Source organism: Geotrypetes seraphini, chromosome 2 (genome assembly GCF_902459505.1).
Source record: "Geotrypetes seraphini chromosome 2, aGeoSer1.1, whole genome shotgun sequence".
NCBI lineage: Eukaryota > Metazoa > Chordata > Amphibia > Gymnophiona > Dermophiidae > Geotrypetes > Geotrypetes seraphini.
The window spans coordinates 64,393,978-64,417,485 of record NC_047085.1 but is presented as its reverse complement, the minus strand read 5'-3'; the positions used below and the strand labels follow the sequence as shown (position 1 = coordinate 64,417,485).

Below are 23,508 nucleotides of genomic sequence, written 5' to 3'. Positions count from 1 at the left end.
ACAAAGGACCAAAACTCAAATACAAAACATAGGCTATTCTTGTTTTTATGCAATTCAAAAAGACATGGGGTATACACACAGCATCCCCCATTTGGTAAAAGATTAAAGTATAGTATACTTCCAATCAAAGCAAAACATAACTCACCCTCCCCCCCCCAAAAAAAAGGAGCTCATGGGGTGGGGGAAAAGAGTAAGAGTATAACTTATATGGATCGGCAGGTTCAACTCTAGAGAACTTTATAAAACCAACTGAACCGCTGAGGCTGTCCCGCAGGATTAAATAAAGGGGGTGGCTGACAGTTTCACACCATAGCATCTCCTCCTCAATTACCTTCCCCAATTATCTTCCATTTGACCCCTCTACATACAAAATAATAAAAAGGAGGGGGGTGTGAACAGAATTACTGTATTTTTTGTTCTGTAAGACGCACTTTTTTTCCACCCAAAAGTGGGTGGAAATAAGGGTGCATCTTATGGAGCAAATACCTTCCCCACCTCCTCCCCAGACCCCTCATACATTTTTAAAAATCCTGCCATCCAGCGCTGTGTGGCAGGAGCTTTCAGCGATCCTGCCCTTTCCTTCGCTGACTCCTGAGCTGAACTCCGAGGTCAGAGCGGAGCACGAGGAGGGGGGGGCTCTTATGTTTACTAACTCAAGTCTTCCTCTCTCTGTAAGACATTCCCTCTTCAAACACACAGCCACATTTCTGGTCTCCCAGCTAAAAAGTGCTGCTAAAATTTACTTTTTTTCTTTAAATACTTTATATGCCGCTTAGCTAAAGTACAAGATCAAAGTGGTTGCCCCAAATAATCCCTAAATCAAATTGAAAAGGATTTCACCGAGATAGACAAGATCACATGCAATCACACAGAATTATGAAGATGCATCACAAGACAGGCTCGAGGGAACTGCATGTTTTTCTGTAGGGGGTGGGGGAGCAGCCCCCTCCCGATCCAGACCACAGGAGCCAACTTTTCCAAAACGCTAAACCCTAATGGAAATGACCTTTGCCCGGGCTCAAGCAGCCACAAAAGCCCCTCTTCCCCAGTAAGCTGACCGGTACACTTACTGCCTGGGCAGCTGCAGTTCCAGCGCACACCTCCCCCCGTCCACGAAGATGCCGTTCTTGCCCAGGCAGCGCAGGTAGAAGTGCGGCTCCTAGAAGCTGAGCTGCAGGTGCTGGCATGAGATGAAGCTCAAATAGCTCATGTTCACGTCCACTGAGCCCTGGCTCAAATTGCGGCCTGATCACTACTAGCTGACGGATCAGGGCTCGTTAGTGTTGGCGCTTTTCCCTTACCGACGGCGGCATGGGTCTTTCTCAAAGTCGAAGGTCCCGCCGCCGCCGGAATTTTCATTGGCTCAGCTAGAACGCAATGGACCAATCGCAAACAATCTCAGAGTTCTAAGGTCGTATATGATTGGCATGTTGTGCTGCAGCTGAATCAATGGAAAAAAAAAACCCTCAGCAATAGGAGTTCCGGAACCAGCCAGAGTAGCCCAAAAAATTGCAGAGATTTGTGAGCTTCTGTAATGAGAACTGCTGTACTCTGTCAACTAGATTTTGGGAAGGTAATTGTTGTTTCACTATTTAACAAGTGCCGCTCCAGACTGTCTGTCTGAGATTCACAGCCCGGCGCTCACTTAAATTAGCTGGGCGGAGCGCCCGGCTGAAAGTCGCTAGGGAGAACACTGGCCAAAGCCACAAAGAAAAATGGAAAACTGTCGGGAAAAATACCCGAAAATAAGAAAAGAAAGCAGAGCAAATCAGAACACAGGAAAAACTGAAGAGGGAGCTGTTCTTCAGTGCAGAAGTGGAGTAGTTGGAAGATTTGAATGATATCCTTCTGCAAAGTTCACACCTAGAGGGAAGGAACAGCTATACATAGTATGGAATCCTATGTCTTTGCAACAGAATAGTCTGTTTAACCTTAGAAACATAGAAAGGTGATGGCAGAAAAGGGCTACAGCCCATCAAGTCTGCCCACTCTACTGATCCACCCCATTAAGTCTGAGTGCTGCTCGACCCACGTAGGGATCCCACGTGGATGTCCCATTTATTCTTAAAGTCGAGCACGCTTGTGGCCTTGATTACCTGCATCGGAAGTTTGTTCCAGTGATCCACCACTCTTTCTGTGAAGAAATACTTCCTGATGTCACCTCTAAATTTCCCTCCCCTGAGTTTGAGCGGGTGCCCCCTTGTGACCGAGGGTCCCTTGGGAAGGAATATATAGTTTTCTACCTCGACACGACCTGTGACGTACTTAAAAGTCTCAATCATGTCACCCCTTTCCCTGCGCTCCTCTAGAGAGTACAGCTGCAATTTGCCCAGTCTTTCCTCGTATGAGAGACCCTTGAGTCCAGAGACCTTCCTAGTGGCCATTCGCTGGACTGACTCAGCTCGAAGCACATCTTTACGGTAATGTGGCCTCCAGAATTGCACACAGTACTCTAGATGAGATCTCACCATGGTTCTATACAGTGGCATTATGACTTCAGGTTTGCGGCTGACGAAGCTTCTATTGATACATCCCATCATTTGCCTCGCCTTGGATGAGGCCTTCTCCACTTGTTTGGCAGCCTTCATGTCTGCACTGATGATCACTCCCAAGTCCCGTTCCTCTGAAGTCTTAGCTAGTGTTTCTCCATTCAAGGTGTATGTTCTGCATGGATTTCTGCTGCCGAGATGCATGACCTTACACTTTTTAGCGTTGAAGCCCAGCTGCCATGTCGTGGACCATTTTTCCAACTTGATCAGATCCTGCGTCATACCATCCGTGGGATTGCTTCCACCCACTATATTACACAGTTTGGCGTCGTCGGCGAACAGCGCTACTTTACCCTGAAGCCCTCGGGTCAAGTCCCTTATGAATATGTTAAAAAGGGATGGTCCCAGGACTGAGCCCTGCGGCACACCGCTAGTCACCTCCGATGTCTCAGAGAGGGTGCCATTGACCACCACTTTCTGAAGTCTTCCACTCAGCCAATCGTTGACCCACGCCGTTAGTTTTTCACCTAACCCCATCGATTTCATCTTGTTTAATAGTCTACGGTGTGGGACACTGTCAAAAGCTTTACTGAAATCCAAGTATACTATGTCCAGAGACTCTCCCGAGTCCAGCTTTCCTGTCACCCAATCAAAGAAGCTGATGAGATTGGACTGGCATGACCTGCCCTTAGTGAATCCATGTTGACAGGGATCCCTCAGATTCCCATCATCCAATATCGCGTCTAATTTCTCTTTAAGTAGAGTTTCCAAATCTTAAGGGACAAACAATAACTGGGGTTGATATTGCAGGGACTAAATGTTTACAAAGGTCAAGCAAATGAAAGCCATGAAGCCAAGAGAACAGCATTTAAATGACCTGAATGGACCAGCCTCTGAACAGAACAGAATAATTTCCTCTGCATGTGACTATTTTGGAGCATGGGACAACTCTGGCTATATTGCAACCCTTAAAACAATGTGTTGGCAAAGTACAAAGAGATAACAATGCATTAGTATGAAGACCAATTTGTCCCTATTCTATCTTTGAACTAAGGATTGAAGCAGCTGAAAAACAGCTCGACACTTGGTTCCCTTTGTCCTTTCAGCTAAACTTAACTCTTTTCAGACAAGAAGGCTTAGAGCAAGGCCCAAATCACTCCATTATATCCAGATACATATGGCACAAAGAGAAGTTATGGTTTTCACACAGACATTTATAATGTTCCTCATTAAAATCCTTAATGGATGTTGTCTGATGGCATATCAATGTTGCCAGCTCGCTCCTTGGCCACAGTAAGGAAAACAGTTTGATACACACTTAAAAACACAAATTTACCAACAAATAAACATACTGCATATACTCAAATATAAACTGAGATTTTTATGCAAAAAAAATGGCCAAAAAATGGGGGTCTCAATTTATATTTGAGTCTACTACCATAGTTTGAAAAAAATATCCAAATTTAAACCTACTGGACTGTAGGGAATGGAGACACGGGTCAGGTCTAGAGCAATCGAGTTTTACGATTGGTAAAACCCGAAGCTAAATAGCCAAGCGATGTTTGTGCACATTGTGAGGCAGGCAGCTGAATCCTCCCGGTGGTGGTTGCAGGAGTCCTCCATGCTGTTTACCAGCCACCGGGAGGAGGAGGGGGAGTGAGGAGTCAGCAGCGCATCCGGATTGTGAGCAGCCTTGCCTTTGGTCCTGTCCCATTCCTGCTAAACCGGCTGGCAATGGCAAAGCCAGACCCACATAGGCCTTCCCTCTTGCCAAATCGTTAAAAGCTCTGCCAGTCTGAATCCATCCCCCCTCCCCCCGAAGTTACTTCTTGATTTTGAGGAGAGGGGAGGGTTCGAGACCAACAGAGCCTATAGAGATTTAGCAGGAGGGAAGGCTCCTGCGGCGTCTGGCTTCGTTATTGCCAGCCAGTTTAGCGAGACCAGGACAAGACCAAAGGCAAGGCTGCTCACAATCTGGATGTGCCACTGACTCCTCACTCCCTCCTCCTTCCAGTGACTGGAAAACAGCATGAAGGACCACTGTGACCGCTGCCAAGAGGAATCAGCTGCCTGCCTCGCATTTCGAGCCTGCCCCTGCCCCATGACTCTGTTGGAAGCAAAGGGTAAAAGGTGATGGGGAGAGATCTTGGATGTAGGTAGAGGAACAGAGAGGTGCTGGAGGAAAGAGGGGAGAGGATATGCTTGTAGATACTAGTTAGAAGAGTGAAAATAAAGTGGGAAAGGGAAGATGCTGGAAAGGATGAGAGAGGAAAGAGTTCGCAAAACACTGTAAAAACAGAAGCAGATAGAGATGCAGAAAAATTAATGGAGGAAAACTGAAAAGAAAAGGTTAAAGTCAGAGATGGATGTAGGAGAAAAAGTGAAGACAGGAATGAGAGAAGAAGCAGATAGACTGCAGACCCTGGAAAGAAAATTAAGAAAAGAAAGCAGAAACTGGGATAAACATGAATAAAATGAACAGACAACAAAAGAAGAAAAAAAAATATTTTTAATTTCATGAACAGAAAATTCAGTTTTACTGTAAATTTATACTGCTTTCTTTTTATATTCCAAAGTGCAGAGTACTATTTCTTTTTCCCTGGTGCTGAACTGCATATGGCTTCTTGAAGTTTTAAGTTTGATTTTTGTATACATTTATTTAAGTTTGTGGTTGCTTGTAGTTGCATTTTCTTATGTAGGGGCCTTGTGAATATGTTTGCTTTGGGATATACAGATATTTGCATTATGTTTAGTGACTTATGAGATAGCTGATGGGGAGGGAGGGTAACAGTCTTTATAGACTGGCTCACCATAACAACCCAAATTTCTAACCTCAGTTTATATTCAATTCAACCTTTTTCCCCCTTTTGGAGGGAAAAAGGATACCTTGGTTTATATTCGGATCAGTTTATATTCGAGTACATAGAGTACCAAGAAGTGAAATATAACAGGACCATAAATGTCAAACACTATTTGGCACAATCACAGTTATATAATTGCTTTATGATTACAATTATGAAGAGAGAAAAAAGCTTGATGAAAGATAATACACTTAACTAGAGATCACTGTAGAAAATAAACAAAGCAGTGCCACTCAAAAAAGGGAGGGGGAAGAAAAAAGTAGTGACAGTAGCCTGATTGGATATTCTCCTACAACGTATCAGGCAAGCAAGACTGAACGCAAGAAACTTCCTTCACATGCTCCAAACCTTCCAGTGAGAAGTGTGGAAAGACTGCAGCCTAACACATGCACATCTGTGTACATAGAAGGTTGTCTGCTAGTTATCAGAGAAACATGAAATAACAGATTCAAAGTACCGTATTTTCGCGGATATAACGCGCGCGTTATACGCGTTTTTACCTACCGCGCATACCCCCCGCGCGTTATATGCCTGAGCGCGGTATACAAAAGTTTTTAAACATAGTTCCCACCCCGCCCGACGCCCGATTCACCCCCCCAGCAGGACCGCTCGCACCCCCACCCCGAACGACCGCTCGCACGCGCTCCCACCCGCACCCGCATCTACGATCGGAGCAAGAGGGAGCCCAAGCCCTCTTGCCCGGCCGACTCCCCGACGTCCGATACATCCCCCCCCGGCGGGACCACTCGCACCCCCACCCCGAAGGACCGCCGACTTCCCGACAATATCGGGCCAGAAGGGAGCCCAAACCCTCCTGGCCACGGCGACCCCCTAACCCCACCCCGCACTACATTACGGGCAGGAGGGATCCCAGGCCCTCCTGCCCTCGACGCAAACCCCCCTACCCCCCCAACGACCGCCCCCCCCAAGATCCCCCGACCGCCCCCCCAGCCGACCCGCGACCCCCCTGGCCGTCCCCCACGACCCCCCCACCCCCCTTCCCCGTACCTTTGGTAGTTGGCCGGACAGACGGGAGCCAAACCCGCCTGTCCGGCAGGCAGCCAACGAAGGAATGAGGCCGGATGGGCCCATCCGTCCTAAAGCTCCGCCTACTGGTGGGGCCTAAGGCGCGTGGGCCAATCAGAATAGGCCCTGGAGCCTTAGGTCCCACCTGGGGGCGCGGCCTGAGGCACATGGGCCCAACCCGACCATGTGCCTCAGGCCGCGCCCCCAGGTGGGACCTAAGGCTCTAGGGCCTATTCTGATTGGCCCACGCGCCTTAGGCCCCACCAGTAGGCGGAGCTTTAGGACGGATGGGCCAATCCGGCCTCATTCCTTCGTTGGCTGCCTGCCGGACAGGCGGGTTTGGCTCCCGTCTGTCCGGCCAACTACCAAAGGTACGGGGAAGGGGGGTCGTGGGGGTCGGCCAGGGGGGTCGCGGGTCGGCTGGGGGGGCGGTCGGAGGTTCTTGGGGGGGGGCGGTCGTTGGGGGGGGAGGGGGGTTTGCGTCGAGGGCAGGAGGGCCTGGGATCCCTCCTGCCCGTAATGTAGTGCGGGGTGGGGTTAGGGGGTCGCCGTGGCCAGGAGGGTTTGGGCTCCCTTCTGGCCCAACTACACAAAGGTACGGGGAAGGCGGGTGGGGGTGTCGTGGGGGTCGGCCAGGGGGGACGCGGGTCGGCTGGGGGGCGGGCGGAGGTTCTTGGGGGGGGGCGGTCGTTGGGGGGGGGGGGTTTGCGTCGAGGGCAGGAGGGCCTGGGATCCCTCCTGCCCGTAATGTAGTGCGGGGTGGGGTTAGGGGGTCGCCGTGGCCAGGAGGGTTTGGGCTCCCTCCTGGCCCGATATTGTTGGGGAGTCGGCGGTCCTTCGGGGTGGGGGTGCGAGTGGTCCTGCCGGGGGGGGGGAATGTATCGGACGTCGGGGGGGGGCATCAGGCTTTCAGGATGGGGACAGACCTTCAAGGGGGGACAGGACTTCAAGGGGGGACAGTGCACGGAAAGTCAGGGGGGTGAACGGAGAGTCGGGACAGCGCACGGAAAGTCAGGGCAGTGCACGGAAGTCAGGGGGGGTGAACGGAGAGTCGGGACAGCGCACGGAAAGTTAGGGCGGGCGAAAGGAGCGTCGGGCATCATGCGCGGTATACCCGTGAGCGCGGTATACAAAAGTTTTTGTACATATCATCGTGATTTCTGCGCGCTATACCCGTGTGCGCGTTTTACACGGGTGCGCGTTATATCCGCGAAAATACGGTAGTCACTAAACATCCTTCAGATTCAGAATAGTCACTGAATGAAATATCCTTCCAAGTATGTCTGCTCTCAGCATCCAACTTCCCTTTCAGCCTCTACAGTTCATTTAAAAGTATAGTTTACCCATATGGTTTGGTGCCTACAGCAATTTACCATCCTTTATGATAACCCTGTATAATATTTACACTGCAAGGCTCTTCTAGTCTATTTTCTCAGTCCACTGTAATATTCATCAACCTACTTGAGTTGCAGTACTAATCTTACAAATTAAAGTGAAACTTTGAGCTCATTTAATTTTGGACAATGGAAATTCCAAGGGAAATTTTTTTTTTTTTTTATTGCCTATGAATATCCAAACTGTTTACTTTTTAAAGCTCTTATACATGGAAATTCATCAAAATAACACATACTCATCTCTGAACACCACCACCACCACCAAGTGTACTAACATAATTAGCCATCCAGAGGCTTTTTTTTTCCTTTTGCAAAGCTGGTAGCAACTGGAGGAGTCACAAAGATACCCAAAGGCATATGTCCCCTTCTAACTTAAGCATCCGCAAACAATATCTGGTATCCCATATATGTGGCCAAAGCCACTCACGATGTCCAGCACCAAACTCATGTACCATGATGAGGGAACACAACGAAGCTAAAAGTGCTGACTCAATCCCTGGGTATCTTGAGAGAGCTCTGCACAAGTCAAACACACTTCTAGAGCCTTGGTCTTCACTCCCAATCCTGGAAGGCTGCCAACGGGTCAGGTTTTCAGAATATCCCTAATGGATATCTATATGAGAAAGATTTATATGCTTACCTCCATTATATATAAATCTCTTTCATGCATATTCATTACATATACCTTGAAAACTTGATATGTTGGTAGCCCTACAGGACTATGAGTGAAGACTACTACTCTAGGGGAACCATGCCAAGCATAACGTTCTAGAACTCTACACAAGTGGTTTGCTTTTTTAAAATTCTATCCTTAAAAATAAAGCAAAATCTGTGTAACACTTACTTAATCTCAGTAGTTTTGCTAGCTTTCTCCATGTTTTTCAAGCTCTCTGGTGAACGGAGTTGGAACCTACAGCTGTCATTCATGTTCCATACAGATTCCATTAAAACACCCACTTTAGGTATTCCAGCACTAATGGAAAATGCTACAGCTCCAGCATGATAGAGGGGGTTATTTCGCAAGCACACCTGTTGAATTAGAAATAATACAAGGACCTGTATCATGACAATTTCAGAATTAAAATATTTCTTGATTCAAACTCATAAACAATGAGTGTATTTGGACTGTTCTGTAATTACATAAAATATCTTCTGTAAATATGTACTATTTATGGGCAAAGACCTAGAACAGATCAGTTTAATACATACTAACAACCAGAAATACAGTGAAAATAGATGGGTAATGTCCCCAATGATTGCTTTTTATCTTTCACATTTTTATAAACCTTTAAGATACTCCAAATTTCTCAAAAGTTCAAAAGTATCTGAGTAATAAAGTAAATTTTGTAACACTTATAAACTGAGTTATTTTGTCACTGCTTAAGCATGCTTTATATCAGTGTTCTTCAACCTTTTTACACCTATGGACCGGCAGAAATAAAATAATTATTTTGTGGACCGGCATCGGTCCGCAGACCGGCGGTTGAAAAACACTGGGCTAAGTTGCCCATCTCTACCCAATCTCCACCCCGACCCTGCCCCCATAGTCCTAATTGTAACACTATTTTTTCCATTCATTTTTCATATATACACACAATATAATCTTATTAACAACGCATCGATCGCACCGCGGACCGGCAGTTGAAGAACACAGTTTTGGGCCTGATGCACATGCCGGCCCTGTGGACCGGCAGGAAATTTCTGTGGACCGGTGGTTGAAGAACATTGCTTTATATGATACTAGTGTTTAACCCCATTACATTAACGGGTGCTAGAGTACATGTCTGTTTGTTTTTTAAATTTGTCTCTCTCTTCTTGGATGCTGTCTGTCTGTCATTCTTTCTGTCTGTCTCTCCATGGCCCCTGTCTGTCTATCTTTATTTCTAACTCTATCCTCTTCCCTCAATCCTGCATGCGCCCTTTTTTCTTTCTCTCTCCTCCCCACTTCCTTCCAATGTCTGCTCCCCCTGTCCCTCAGACTTCCATTCAGCGGCTGTCCCTTGTCAGCCTAGAGGCCTCTGGGAGATTATATCAATCTGACCCTGGCATGGGAAGGCAGATAGACCCTTAGTGCAGGGAAACTGTTTTAAGTAGCCCTGATTGATATATTTTAAGTTTCAAGTAGCCCTGCTTGAATCATGGCTAGCTAAAAGGTGTTAATGTCTGATTAAGAGGGTGCTTAGGACAATGGTGCACAGATCAAGCCAGAGACTTAATCCCATCACCATGCTTACAGGTATCTCACCCTCCTTAGCAATTAAATTAACCATTGTTTCAAACAGTTTACAAATTCTAAACAGAAAGATACTGGGGCATACAGGTTTCTATATTGAGTCAAGGTATAAAAGCCTGCTCTCTGCAACACACAGATATCTCTCTCTTTTTCTATGCAGCTATCAATCGCTCTCTCTTTTTCTATGAAGCTATCTTTTGGCTCTTTGCTCGGCACTCTGGTTCTGTCTTGGCTCTCCCTCTCTCTGTCTATACTTCCCTTTATTTATCTAACACGAAGCTTCCTAGAACTACAAGCTTCTATGTCCCTCTCTGCCTCTGACCTCTGTAAGGCAGTGAGACTGCTTGCTCTCTGCTTAAGTGTAATGCTCTCTGCTTAATTGTAATGCTTATAAATATTACTTTTCTGTAAGACTATTTCTATAATATATTATTTATGCAATCACCTCTGGTCGTGTCTATTATTCTACTTCCTGGTGAGTCATCTGTGAGGGAACTGAACCTGGGACCTGGCGTTTGTCAGTACGCCTTTCACTTAACCCCTACCACCTAATATTGTGGGGGCCACTTTCAAACTGACATCCCTCATCTCCCCCACACTTCCATTCAGTGTCTGTCTCCCTCTCTCTACCCCTTCTATCTACTGTTCACCTCTGTCTTGCCCCTTCCATTCACTGCCCTCTCTTCTCTTTCCATCCAGTGTCCGCCCTCTCTCTCTCTGTTCCATATGGCATCTCCTCCTTCCTTTCCCCTTGTTCTGGCGTACATTCCTCCTTCCCTCCATGCCCTGCCATCTCTTCTTCCCTCCAAGCCATTCTCTCCCCCTCTGCTCCCTTTCCTCCTTGAACTTCATCGGGCAGAAGCAACTTTCACAATTCATTGCTGTTGCTGGCTTCAGGTCTTCCTCTGTCGGGTCGTTTTCCTGAAAACAGAAAGTAGGCAGGATCCGCCAGAGAGGAAGGCCTGAAGCCAGCAACAGCAGCGAATTATAAACTCTGCTGCTGCCCGAAGAAGCTAGGCCTTGAAAAACTCGAGGCATACCGCTTCTCTCCCCTCCCAGCCCAACCCCCACTGACTCGGCTCCCTTACCCTTTCCGATCCCCGCCTGCGTCGCGGAAGCGTGAAGACTGAGCGCCGGTAATCGGGGTGGCGAGAACGTGGCTCAGGAGACTGTGAAGGTGTTGGCGTGCGGTGGCGCTCCACGAAGCCCTCCTCCCGCTGTCGCCGCCAGTACCAATTTGGGCGGCAAGGACGCGGACAGAGAGATAGCTTGCCTGCGCTTCCTCCAGCGGTTGGTGAGTGAGGGCGGGAGGAGGGGAGTGGCTAGAGTGATTCCTACTGCCGCGTTCTAAAATGGAACGCGGCCACGGATCAGAAATCACAACGGCAGGGACCACGATGTTTCAAGAGTGCATGCGCGCTCTAGGGTTTTATTATATAGGATGATGGTGTTTCTGAAATCAATCATAACGTGGTTTCTGAAACTAAAATTCTGAGATACAGCACTTTCTATTACAACAAAACACAATCTGAGTTACAGACCATTTGATGTTATCTCACTCTGAAGCTCTCCAGTAGAATTTGTACTATTTGGAATTTTAAAAAGCTCATGAAAGGAAAAACTTTATATATAATACAGTTTTTTATTTATCTAATCTAATATTTCTGAGTTGTGCTACGCCTAAACAGGTTCAAGGTGACTTATAATATAAGGAATTACAGAATATGTATGCTACATTATAACAGTCTGAGGAAGGCACAATTCTGAACAGAGAAATATCGGGGCACGTGCGGCAAGCGGTCGCTCGCGTCTGAAGATTTTTAAAAGGCGCTTGGCGTTGGGGCGCGTGCGGCACGCCGTCGCTCGCGCCTGAAGATTTTAAAAGCTCCCCTGGATCGGCGTTCTGTGCAGGAGTTGCGGCCATTTTGAAGATCGGTCTGCCCTGCTCCTTGCCTTAGTATATTTTTAAGTTGAAAGATGCGGTGGCGGCGGCTCCTCCTCTCAAGATCCCCGACTGCATCGGACTTCCGGACGTCCCCCACCCTATTTAACATCTACCTTGTCTCCCTAGGAAATCTCCTACAAAGCTTAAAGCTCAAATTTTTCATCTACGCAGACGACATCACCATAATCATTCCGCTCTCTTACTTTACCTCAGTTTCTAAACTCGCTATCTTTCACCCTAAATTAGATCGAACTTTGGATGTCAGCGTTTAGACTAAACCTAAACCCAGAAAAAACTAAATTCTTCTTAGTATCCCAAACGACAAAATTAAGGAAACTGCGCTACATGTCAATGGACTAGACTACTGTATTGAGCAATCCTTAAAAATACTAGGAGTCACTTTAGACAAGCATCTCACACTGGAGAAACACACTGACCTAGTGTTTAAGAAAAGTATCTCGGTGCTCTGGAAACTCCGCACCATTAAAAAATACTTTGATGACATCTCCTTTTGTCTGCTGGTCCAATCTTCCATTCTTAGTGTCCTGGACTACTGCAACATCATTTATCTAGGCGCCTTCAAGAAAATCACCAGGAAGCTGAGATTGGTCCAAAATACCGCCATCCGCCTTATCTTTGGCCTGAAGAAATGGGAGCACATATCCCCTTTCTACCACAAGTTGCACTGGTTGCCATTCGAATCCAGAGTTCTATTTAAGTTCTCTTGCATCTGCTACAAAACCGTATCTGGTATGTCACCAGACTATCTTTACCCCTACTTCAACCTGAACTATAAGAGCTCCCGCAGAACAACTATGTTCGCTTTTCCCTCACTGAAATCGTGTCATCTTAAAAGATTCCTCGAACGAACCTTCTCTTTTCAAGCGGCCAAACTAAATTCATGGCTCGCCCAAATTATACTTGACACCTCTTCATACCTCCACTTTAAAAAAAAGCTCAAAACTCTACTTTTCAATGGACCAAATCCTTAACGCTCCCCTCTTCCACCTTAACGTTTCCCCTTCTCCACATTAGAAAACAGATCAAAACCCTTCTTTGCAACAGACCAAACCCTTAACGCTCCCCTTCCCCCCTCCTCAACGCTCCTCACCTCTTTCTTTACTTTTCTGCCCGCCCCCCTTTTAAGATTGTTGCTCCCCCCCCTTTCCATCTAATATGCTTTGTTCCCCCTTCTCTTAAACTCAGTTGTATTCTATTACTGCACACACTGTATGTACTCCGTATTTAGCCCTTCCCTCACCTAAATTGTTAATGTAAACGAGTTTGACCCTACGATTGCCTTGTTATGTTCTTCTTTTTTTTTCAATCGCACTGTATGTAATTCATCTATCTGTTGTGAACCGCCTTGAACTCCCTGGGTATGGCGGTATACAAAATAAATTATTATTATTATTGTCTTTCAACTTAAAAATATACTAAGGCAAGGAGCAGGGCAGACCGAAGAACAGCACGGCCGATAGCCACCACGTCCGACATCCGCCTCGGGGGAGGAGAGAGAGTGTTTTGCGCGCATGCGCACTCCTATCTGCGGTGCCCTACAGCGCACGGAAAACGGAACACGCGATGGGAATGTGAATGCACAGCTTAGGCTTTTATTATATTATAGATATATGTGTGTGAGTGTGTGTGTATATATATATATATATACACACACACACACACACAAACAGAATAAAAACTTATCTAAACTAAGAAAAAGGGGAACATTTACGCATGGACGTACATGATACATTAGGAATGGATAGGAAGGAGAGATTAATAAATACGTCGAGATGAAAATAAAAATAAAAGAGGAGAATGGGAAAGGGAAGTACTGTTAGGCTGGGGAGATTGCTTAAAAAAAAGCGTTTTGTCTTATGTTATTCATTTTGTCCTTTATAATAGTCTCCACCATTTTGCCCAGCACAATCTAATTTCCCAGATCGCCTCTAGAACCCTTTTTAAAAATCGGCGTCACGTTGCCCACCCTCCAGTTTTCTAGTACAATGCTGGTTTTTAAAGAAAAATCACAAATTACTGACAATAGCTCTGCAAGTTCAATTCAAGGCCCAGCAAGAAGAGGAGGCAGATCTTCGGGCACCGGCACCAACACACAGGACATGCCGGTGCCCAGACCCAGGCCCAGATGACAGTAAGATGCGGCGGGGGGGTGCCCAATCGTGGCGAGGGGGTGCCCGATCATGGGGGGGAGGGTGCCGAATCGCGGGGGGATAGAGCAGCGCCGCTGGCCTCGGGGTGGGGGAACGTATCAAAGCGAGTTTCCATTATTTCCTATGGGGAAACTCGCTTTGATAAACGAGCATTTTGGATTACGAGCATGCTCCTGGAATGGATTATGCTCGTAATCCAAGGTACCACTGTATATGGCAATGCCTCCTCCTTTTTGAGCCACTCTGTCTCTGCGGTATAGTTTGTATCCCGGTAGCACCGTGTCCCAGACATTTTCATCAGTCCACCATGTTTCCGTGATACCGATGATGTCGACATCATCCTTTTGTGCCACAGCTTCTAATTTACCCATCTTATTTCAAAGGCTCCTTGCATTCGTGTACATACACTTGAGTTTGCAGCCTGTTCCCTTCTTGCATGTCCTTCCCTCTTATGTCCCTTTTGTTCTGTCTTGTCTGCGATCTGGTGAGTCTTCCTCTCCATCTTCCTGCACGGTATCCTCCGGGAATACCGGTTCCCGAATCATTGACTCTCTCTCTCGGTCGACTGTCGACTTTCCCCTTCTTCCTAGTTTAAAAACTTCTCAACTTCTCTTTTGATGTTCCTTGCAAGTAGCCTTGTTCCGTCTCTGCTGAGGTGGAGTCCGTCCTTCCTGAATAGCTTTCTCTTCCCCCAGAACGTCGTCCAGTTGCGCACGAAGTGGAAACCTTCTTCCTCACACTAGCGCCGCATCCACGCTTTGACAACTTGCAGCTCCATCTGTCTCTTCTCATCTGTCCTGGGTACCGGCAGGATCTCCAAGAATGCTATCCACTAAGTTCTGGTCTTCAGCTTCCCTCCTAGCATCCGGAACTAGTCCTTCAGTACTTCTCTGTTGTAGTTCATGTTGCTCACGTTGTTCGTCCCCACATGAATCACCACTGCCGTGTCTTCTTCTTCCACACTGTCGACAATCCTATCGATGCAGCTCACTATATCTTCTACCTTGGCCCCGGGTAGGCAGGTCACCAGTTGATCCAGTCTTCCTCCTGCTATGTGGCTGTCAACTTGTCTGATGATAAGAGTCCCCCACGATGATTGCTGTCCTCTCTATCTTCTCTTGATTCTCCTGTCGCAGATCCTTGTCCCTGGTGTATGTCCATCTCTCCAGCCATAGGTCTGTGTCCTTTGTTCCTATCCATTTCCTCTCATCCTGGCATTCGTCTTCTTGTGGGTTCCCTCTGCTGTTTCCAGATCTTGCTGCTGTGTCTATTTCCTCCTGGTGGGGCAGGCCATACAGACTCTTGAGAAGATTAACAGAAAGAAGATTATCCAAGTAAGAACCTAATCTTCCATTATGTTATATCTATTGAGGAGTTTGTAAGTTAGGTGGCATACTAAAGAAATGGCTGACATCTAGGGTGGGACAGAAGAGCCTTCCCGCAAGGCTGAGGACCCAGAGGCGGAACCCTCTCAATCCACCATGTCCACTCTGTAAAACCTTGTAAAGGTATGAAGAATGGACCAAGTAGATGCTCTACAAATCTCTCAAAATGCTACCCATGAAAATGCGATACTTCTGGTTGAGTGCACCTTGAGAGAGACTGACAGCTGCTTACCAAAGGCGACGTATGCCGATAAAATGGCCATGCAAATCTAATATAGAAACATAGAAGATGATGGCAGAAAAGGGCTACAGCCCATCAAGTCTGCCCACTCTGCTTATCCACCCCCTGTCTATGCCCTAATGACCCAATTTCCTTATCTTGACCCTCGTAGGGATCCCACATGGGTATCCCATTTATTCTTAAAGTCTGGCACGCTGTCTGCCTCGATCACCTGCACTGGAAGCTTGTTCCAATGATCAACCACTCTCTCTGTGAAGAAATACTTTCTGGTGTCGCCATGAAATTTTCCGCCCCTGAGTTTGAGCGGGTGCCCTCTTGTGGCCGAGGGTCCCTTGAGAAAGAAAATATCATCTTCCACTTCGACACGTCCCGTGAGGTACTTAAATGTTTCGATCATGTCTCCCCTCTCCCTACGTTCCTCAAGAGTGTAGAGCTGCAATTTGTTCAGTCTCTCTTTGTACGAGAGACCCTTGAGCCCCGAGATCATCCTGGTGGCCGTCCGTTGAACCGATTCAATTCTGCGCACATCTTTACTGTAATGTGGCCTCCAGAATTGCACTCAGTACTCCAGATGAGGTCTCACCATAGCCCTGTACAACGGCATTATGACTTCAGGCTTTCGGCTGACGAAACTTCTATTGATACAACCCAATATCTGCCTTGCCTTAGATGAAGCCTTCTCCACTTGATTGGCAGTTTTCATGTCTGCACTGATGATTACTCCTAAATCTCGTTCTGCTGAAGTCCTAGTTAAAGTTTCTCCGGAAGTACGTCCTGCATAGATTTCCGCTTCCGAGGTGCATGACCTTACATTTCTTAGCATTGAAGCCTAGCTGCCAGGTTAAGGACCAACTTTCCAATGTAAGCAGGTCCTGCGCCATATAATTCTGTAAACTGCATTCACTTACTATATTACATAGTTTGGCGTCATCGGCGAATAGTGTTATTTACCTTGAAGCCCTTGAGTCAGATCCCCTATGAATATGTTGAAAAGGAGTGGACCCAGGACCGAGCCCTGCGGCACTCCACTGGTCACCTCCGATGTTTTAGAGAGGGTACCATTAACCACCACCCTCTGAAATCTGCCACTCAGCCAATCATTGACCCATGCAGTTAGTGTCTCTCCTAACCCCATCGATTCCATCTTGCTTAGCAGCCTGCGGTGTGGGACACTGTCAAAAGCTTTACTGAAGTCCAGGTACACGACGTCCAAAGACTCTCCCAAGTCCAACTTTCTTGTTACCCAGTCAAAGATTGGATTGGCAGGACCTACCCTTGGTGAATCCATGCTGACTGGGATCCCGAAGATTCCCTTCATTCAAGATCGTGTCCAATTTGCTTTTAATTAGTGTTTCCATGAGTTTGCACACTATTGATGTGAGACTCACCGGTCTATAATTCGCAGCCTCTGCCCTGCAACCCTTTTTATGCAGAGGAACGACATTAGCTAATTTCCAGTCCAGGGGAACTTTCCCCTTACTTAGGGAGAGATTGAATAGCTCAGCCAACAGTTTCGCCAGGACATCGCTCAATTCTCTGAGCACTCTTGGATGCAAATTGTCTGGTCCCATGGCTTTGTTCACCTTGAGTCTTTCCAGTTCACTGTAAACTTCACCTGGTGTGAACTCAAAATTCTGAAACGGGTCTTCTGTGCTTTGTGTTGCCTTCAACTGCGGACCGTGTACCGGTGCCTCACAGGTGAAGACTGACCAGAAGTATTCATTCAGTAGTTCGGCTTTATCGGAATCTGCTTCCACGTAACTTCCGTCCGGTCTTCTAAGGCGTACTATCCCGCCTGTGTTCCTTTTTCTGTCACTAATATACCTGAAGAAGGATTTGTCTCCCTTTTTAATGTTTTTTGCCAGAATTTTTTCCACTCGAAGTTTTGCCTCCCTAACTGCCATTTTGACCGCTGTAGACCTGGTCCTATATTCTACTTTTGCCTCTCTTTTCTTCGTGCGCTTGTAGGAGAGAAACGCTTTTTTCTTCTCCTTAATGAGGTGCGAGATCTCCGCGGTGAACCATTGGGGTTTATTGTTTCTGTGTCATTTATTTACTGATTTTATGAAGCGGCTAGTTGCTTCATGTATGGTTGATTTCAGTGTTAACCACTTAGCTTCTACATCATCGGTCTCCGCTTGGTCCTGCAGCTTCTGATGGACGAAATCTCCCATGCGTGCGAAGTCTGTGCCCCGGAAATTGAGTACCTTTGTTTTCGTGTTTGATCTAGGGAAGCCTTTCCTAAGGTTGAACCATACTATGCTGTGGTCGCTGGAGGCTAGCGTATCTCCTACTGAGACCTCTGAGACGCTTTCCCCGTTGGTAAGTACCAGGTCGAGGATCGCCTGGGCCCTAGTGGGCTCCGTTACCATTTGTTTGAGACGTGCTCCCTTTATGGAGGTTAAGAGCCTCCTGCTACCGCTGGTTGTCACTGAAAATGAGTTCCAGTCTGCATCAGGCATATTGAAGTCCCCTAGAAGTACAGCTTCTCCTCGTAGAGTGATAATCTCTATGTCTTCAATTAATTCTGCGTCCATGTCTTCCAGTTGTCTTGGGGGTCTGTATACCACACATAGATACAGGCATTTTTCTCTGCCTCTTGCCAGGTTTACCCAGAGGGGCTCCCCGGTGTATCTATCTGGCTTTAGAGGTCTTGGACACCAGTCTGCCTTATCTGAACTGGCTGGTTAGCACAAATAGATGGTCAGAAAGATGAAAGTCATTGGTCTTTTCCAAGTAGTGAAGTAAACTTCTCGCACATATTCATTTATTTAAAAACTTAATATACCGCCTGGAGTCACAGGTTTCCAAATAAGCATACATAGATCAAAAACAATGCAAACCATTCTTCAAAATAATATCAACACATATGAAAATAAAACAAGGCCTACAAATTCTTCATTAATATATTATTAAAAAAAAAAAAAAAGTTATAGAAATACCCCAAAAATGTTAAGAAAGACAAATCAAACATATGTGTCTACAAACAGCTTGGTTTTCAAAATTTTCTTAAAGCTGTAGTGGTCGGCACATAATCTTAGTTGCCCGGTAAGATTATTCCAATATGATATTCCAGCATTGGAAAACATTTGAAGTTGAGTTGCCACATATCTTACATTATCAGCTTTCAATGCTACCAATTTCATTTTCCGCTCAGAACGCAATGTCCTCGGAGGTTTATAAATCTCCCAAAGAGATTGAAACCAACGTGGTACAGAATGAAATACTATTTGATGTACCAAAGACAATACTTTAAATTGGATTCTTTGATCAATCGGTAGCCAGTGAAAATCTTTCGGCTAATCTTTCAATATTGGGGTTATATGAGCTGTCCTCATCACCCCACTAATGACCCTAGCTACAGAATTCATAAGCACCTGCAGAGCCTTCAATTTTGTTTTTGGCAGACCCAGGAACAAAGAATTACAGTAGTCCAATCTTGTCAAAAGCAAGGAATAGGCCACAGTTCGAAAATCATACATAAATAAAAATGGTTTTAACCTATACCAGAAATGAAGTTGAGCATAGCCTCTCTGAATAATACACTCAAATTTGCTTCCCCATAGTTAAAGCTGTGTCTAAGCAAACACCCAGCACTGCAAAATGCTTTTTCACCTTTATCTCCTCTCCCATAATATGAACATTCTCTCTCCCATTGACTTCATCCTTCCTCTCTACTATCATAAATTCAGTTTTGTTCACATTTAACTTCAAGCTATGTTGTGATATCCATTCAAAGACTTTGATCATACATTCAGTCAATCTTATCTCAACATCACCATCAATAGGAAAAAAAACAAGAGAATGTAGTCCACATAAATGATATAATGGACTCCCAGGTCCCAAGAGATGCCATGTATATATTAAACAATAACGCCGTCAGGGCCGACCCCTGGGGCACACCTCTACTAATTCTTTTTTCTCAGAAACCCTCTGTCCCCCCTTCACACAGAATTACCAGTGAAATAGGATGTAAACCAATCCAATACTGTTCCTTCAACCTAAGTTCTTCAATTTAGGAAGCATTACTGCAAGATTAACAGTATCAAAAGCTCCAGATGCATCAAGGGAATATCAAGGGAGATCAAGCAAAAGGAACATCATCCATCCAAACCTTTCTTTAACGTATCCATAACTGAGGGCTCATCCAGTTCCTTCAAGCCTGTAGGTTGAAAAGCAGGCAAACGCACCTCTTGGTTGATGTGAAAATCAGATGCAACTTTTGGAAGGAAGGAGGGAACAGCTTAGAAAACTACACCCGCCTCTGTGATCCAGAAAAAGGGCTCTCTAAAAAAGAGAGCTTGCAATTCTGAAATATGTCTTACCGAAACCACCACCAGGATATCCTGACTGTGAGATCCAAGAGGCTGGGTGGCTCATAATCAAGGTTTCAAGGTTTATTAGAAATGTGATTAATTGCCTATCAACATTCTAGGCGATGTAAAATACAATACAAATTTAAAATATTGGTGTTTAGTGAGGCCCTTTAGGAAGGTATTAAGATTTCATAACAGAAAAGCGAGGACTTAACTGGAGTGTACCTCTTAGGAATCTGGTCAAATTTGGGTAAGATGTCAGCGAAACTTTACCACTTTGCGCCCGGAAGCATGAAAGGCCTGCCACTTGGACCTTGAAAGAAGCAACTACAAGATCTTTTCCCAGACTGACCTGCATAAAAACAAGGATAAATAGAATTGGAGCTCTAAGCAGTTTTACTCGGTCTCAAGTTTTGGCATAGGCCACCATTGTAGAAGGCTTCTTAGTCCAGAGTATAGTGGCAATAACCACGTCCAAATATCCCTTGTGAACTAGAGCCATGCACTCAAGAGTCATGCCTTAAGACCAAAGCACTCTGGATTTTCCATGAGGACTGACCCATGACTGAGAAGCCCACAATGAAGCAGGAGCTTGAGGCTCCTGTCCTGCTGAAGACATACTAGGGCAGCATACCATGGTTGGCAAGGCCAGTCTGGGACCACTAAGATCACGAGTCCTGGATGAGTTGCGATCCTGCAGAAGACCCGGTCCACCATGGCCAAGGTGGGAAGACATAAGGAAATCCTTGACTGGGCCAGGGCTGAACCAATGCGTCCAACCCTAAGCTTCCTGGTTCTTTTCTTCGACTGAAAAAGTGCTTTATTTTCAAGTTTTGGGCAGAAACCATCAAATCCATTACCAAGCCCCAGCAATGCACAATGAGATCAAATGCACTTTGGGATCCTATTCCCTAGGTCCAAGAACTGCCAACTGAGAAAGTTGGATAGAACATTTTCTACTCCTGCCATGTGGGCAGTGTAAAGAACCTACACATGGACTTCTGCCCACCGGAAGAGCATCTGAGCTTCCAGACGCATGGAGGCGCTTCTGGTGTCTCCTTGACTGTTCACAAACACTTCTGCTGTGGCATTGTCAGAGAACACTTTTACTACCTTTCCCTCAAAGACCTTTTCTATTGTTCTCAACACTAGCAGAATGGCTCAGAGCTCACGACAGTTTATGGATCACTCCTTCTGATGGTGAGTACACTGGCACTGAACTGAACGGTCTCTGCAATGGGCTCCCCAGCTGAATAGGCTTGCTTCAATCATGAGAATCATCAACTCCGTGATTAGGAGGCACATACCCTTCGACAGAAAATCTCCTTGAAGCCACCAATGTAAGCTGTTCCTCGATCCCTGTCCATAGGAGTTGCATCTGAAGAGAATGAAGCTGAGGGGACCACCAAGACAGAAGGGCATCCTGGAGAGGCCACATGTGTGCTCTGGTCTAGGGAACAACATCCAACATTACAGAGGAGGTATGGAGAGCAGCAATGCTTTGGGCTGGGTTTACTACTCCTGCCTCCCTGCCCTACATGTGTATTTTGAAATAAGCAGCTGTGCACTACAGTGCCCCACAAAGCTCAAAGCACAATATTGGCCCAGGGAAGCAGAAGAGAAGGCAGCCTGAGGCACCATCCAAGAGAAGGAATTATGTGGAAGAGGAGGGGGCTCAGAAGGGACTGTTAGGTATGAGTGGGCATCCAGATACCTCTCAGATTCAGGGTTCTCTAGTCACCTGTTTTTTCCCCTTGTCTTTAAAGTCTCCATCCATTCCTTTCTCTGCACCTCCTTAGATCCCTTCTCTGAAATCTTCTGTATTGTCCCATCTCTAAGATCCATTCCAATATTCTCTATTCCTCTCCTCGCTTGCTAGCACCAGCCACTAAGATCCATTTTCTAAATAAATAACTACTGAACACACAGATATCAAAAAATTATTATTTTATTACAATGTTAATATGCAATCATACCACAACTGTCACAGAAGTCACCCCTCAAGTTGCTACAGGAAACTGGGGTCCATGATAACACTGAGATGCAACTGTGGTAATGTGAATAGCTTAATCATTAGGAAATACAGTTCACCCCTAAGTGTTTGGAGACTGTAGCTCAAATGCCAATGCACTCAGTTTGCCATATTCCATTTGAAAGATAACCATTATCCCTAATTTAAAAATGTATGTTGTAGTAAAAAAGGTTTAGGATCTGAATCCTTTGAGAAAAATAAAACAAAGACATCTCTGAAAAAGAAAAGATTTGCACTGCAATTTCTGTCAATGTGTCAAAGTCTAGATCAGTGTTTTTTAACACGCAGTTTGCGAGCCACTTGTTGGGGGGTATGCGGCACTGTGTGGGTCTCCCGCCTTCCATCCCTCCTTATTGCCCGCCCACCTGTCCCCCTCCGCTGTCACCACCAGGGATCCCATGCCCTCCTTCCTGCCCGCCCCCCTCCATTGAAGCCTTCCAGGTCAGTGGGGTATCACAGTTACCTTCTTCCAGGTGGGCTGTTCCTTCCTGCCTTCAGTGCCATTTGTTACAGGGATGCGTCAGCGGATTTTTCACGCTACATGTGGCTGACCTGGAAACCTTCTTTCCAACATCAGAGATGACATCAGAGGAAAGGCTTGTGGGTCAGCTACGTGCAGCATGTGAGCCTCTGCCCGCACGTCCCTGCAACAAGCTGGATGGCCCTGAAGGAAGTGAGTGCGGCCCTGGAGCGAACAAGTAGGGAGAGAGGGACATGATCTGCAACAAAGGGAGAAAGGATGGGAGGGAAGGAACAAGTTGGGACATGGAAGGGGCACGATATTGGGACAAAGGCTGGAAGGCAGGGAGGGGGGGGCACGAACTCAGGATACTGAAGGGAGGGAGGGAGGAAGAGGGCACTAACTTGAGACATAGGAAGGATTAGAAAGGGAGAATTGTTGAGCATAAGTGTGTGAGAGAGGGACAAACATGGTGAACATGGGGAAAGGAAGAAAGAGGAAAATTGGGCATAGAGAGGAGTGAGAGAGAGATGCATGGGGAACAGAAGGATGAGAGGAAGAAATGTTGAATATGGTGGTGGAGAGGGAACAGAAGGACAGATTGAAGGGGATGCAAGGGGGAGGAATGTTGGACATAGTGATGGAGGGAGAGATGTGGCATTGTGCTGAAGAGGGGTGACAGAAAAAGAAATGGGTATGGGGTTGGGCAGTGGTGAAAAATGATGCATATGATTCAGGGGATGAGAGAGGGAGAAATGTTGGATGTGGCAGTAGAGGGGGTGGGAGAGATGCATCCTGAATCCCTCTCTCTCTTTCCCCATTCCATTTGAAACAAGGGAGGAAATAAGAGAAAGACAGATGGATAGTAAGAGAGAGAGGGAGACATGTTGCCAATAGGGGTGAAGGAGAAAAGAAGAAAAGTTGTACTCATGGAGGAGAGAGAGAGAGATTTTGG

The 23,508-nt window shown here is 46.2% G+C and overlaps 1 protein-coding gene across 8 annotated transcripts in view; it reads right to left on the bottom strand.

The window, feature by feature from the left end:
• UBR5 (ubiquitin protein ligase E3 component n-recognin 5) overlaps positions 1–23,508 on the bottom strand; it is a 1,080,924-nt gene that overhangs the window by 647,657 nt on the left and 409,759 nt on the right. For all 8 annotated transcript variants that reach the window (XM_033933084.1, XM_033933089.1, XM_033933086.1 and 5 more), the window contains one exon: positions 8,615–8,799. In XM_033933084.1, coding sequence (XP_033788975.1) covers positions 8,615–8,799 — 185 coding nt within the window. The remainder of the gene's footprint in view (positions 1–8,614; positions 8,800–23,508) is intronic.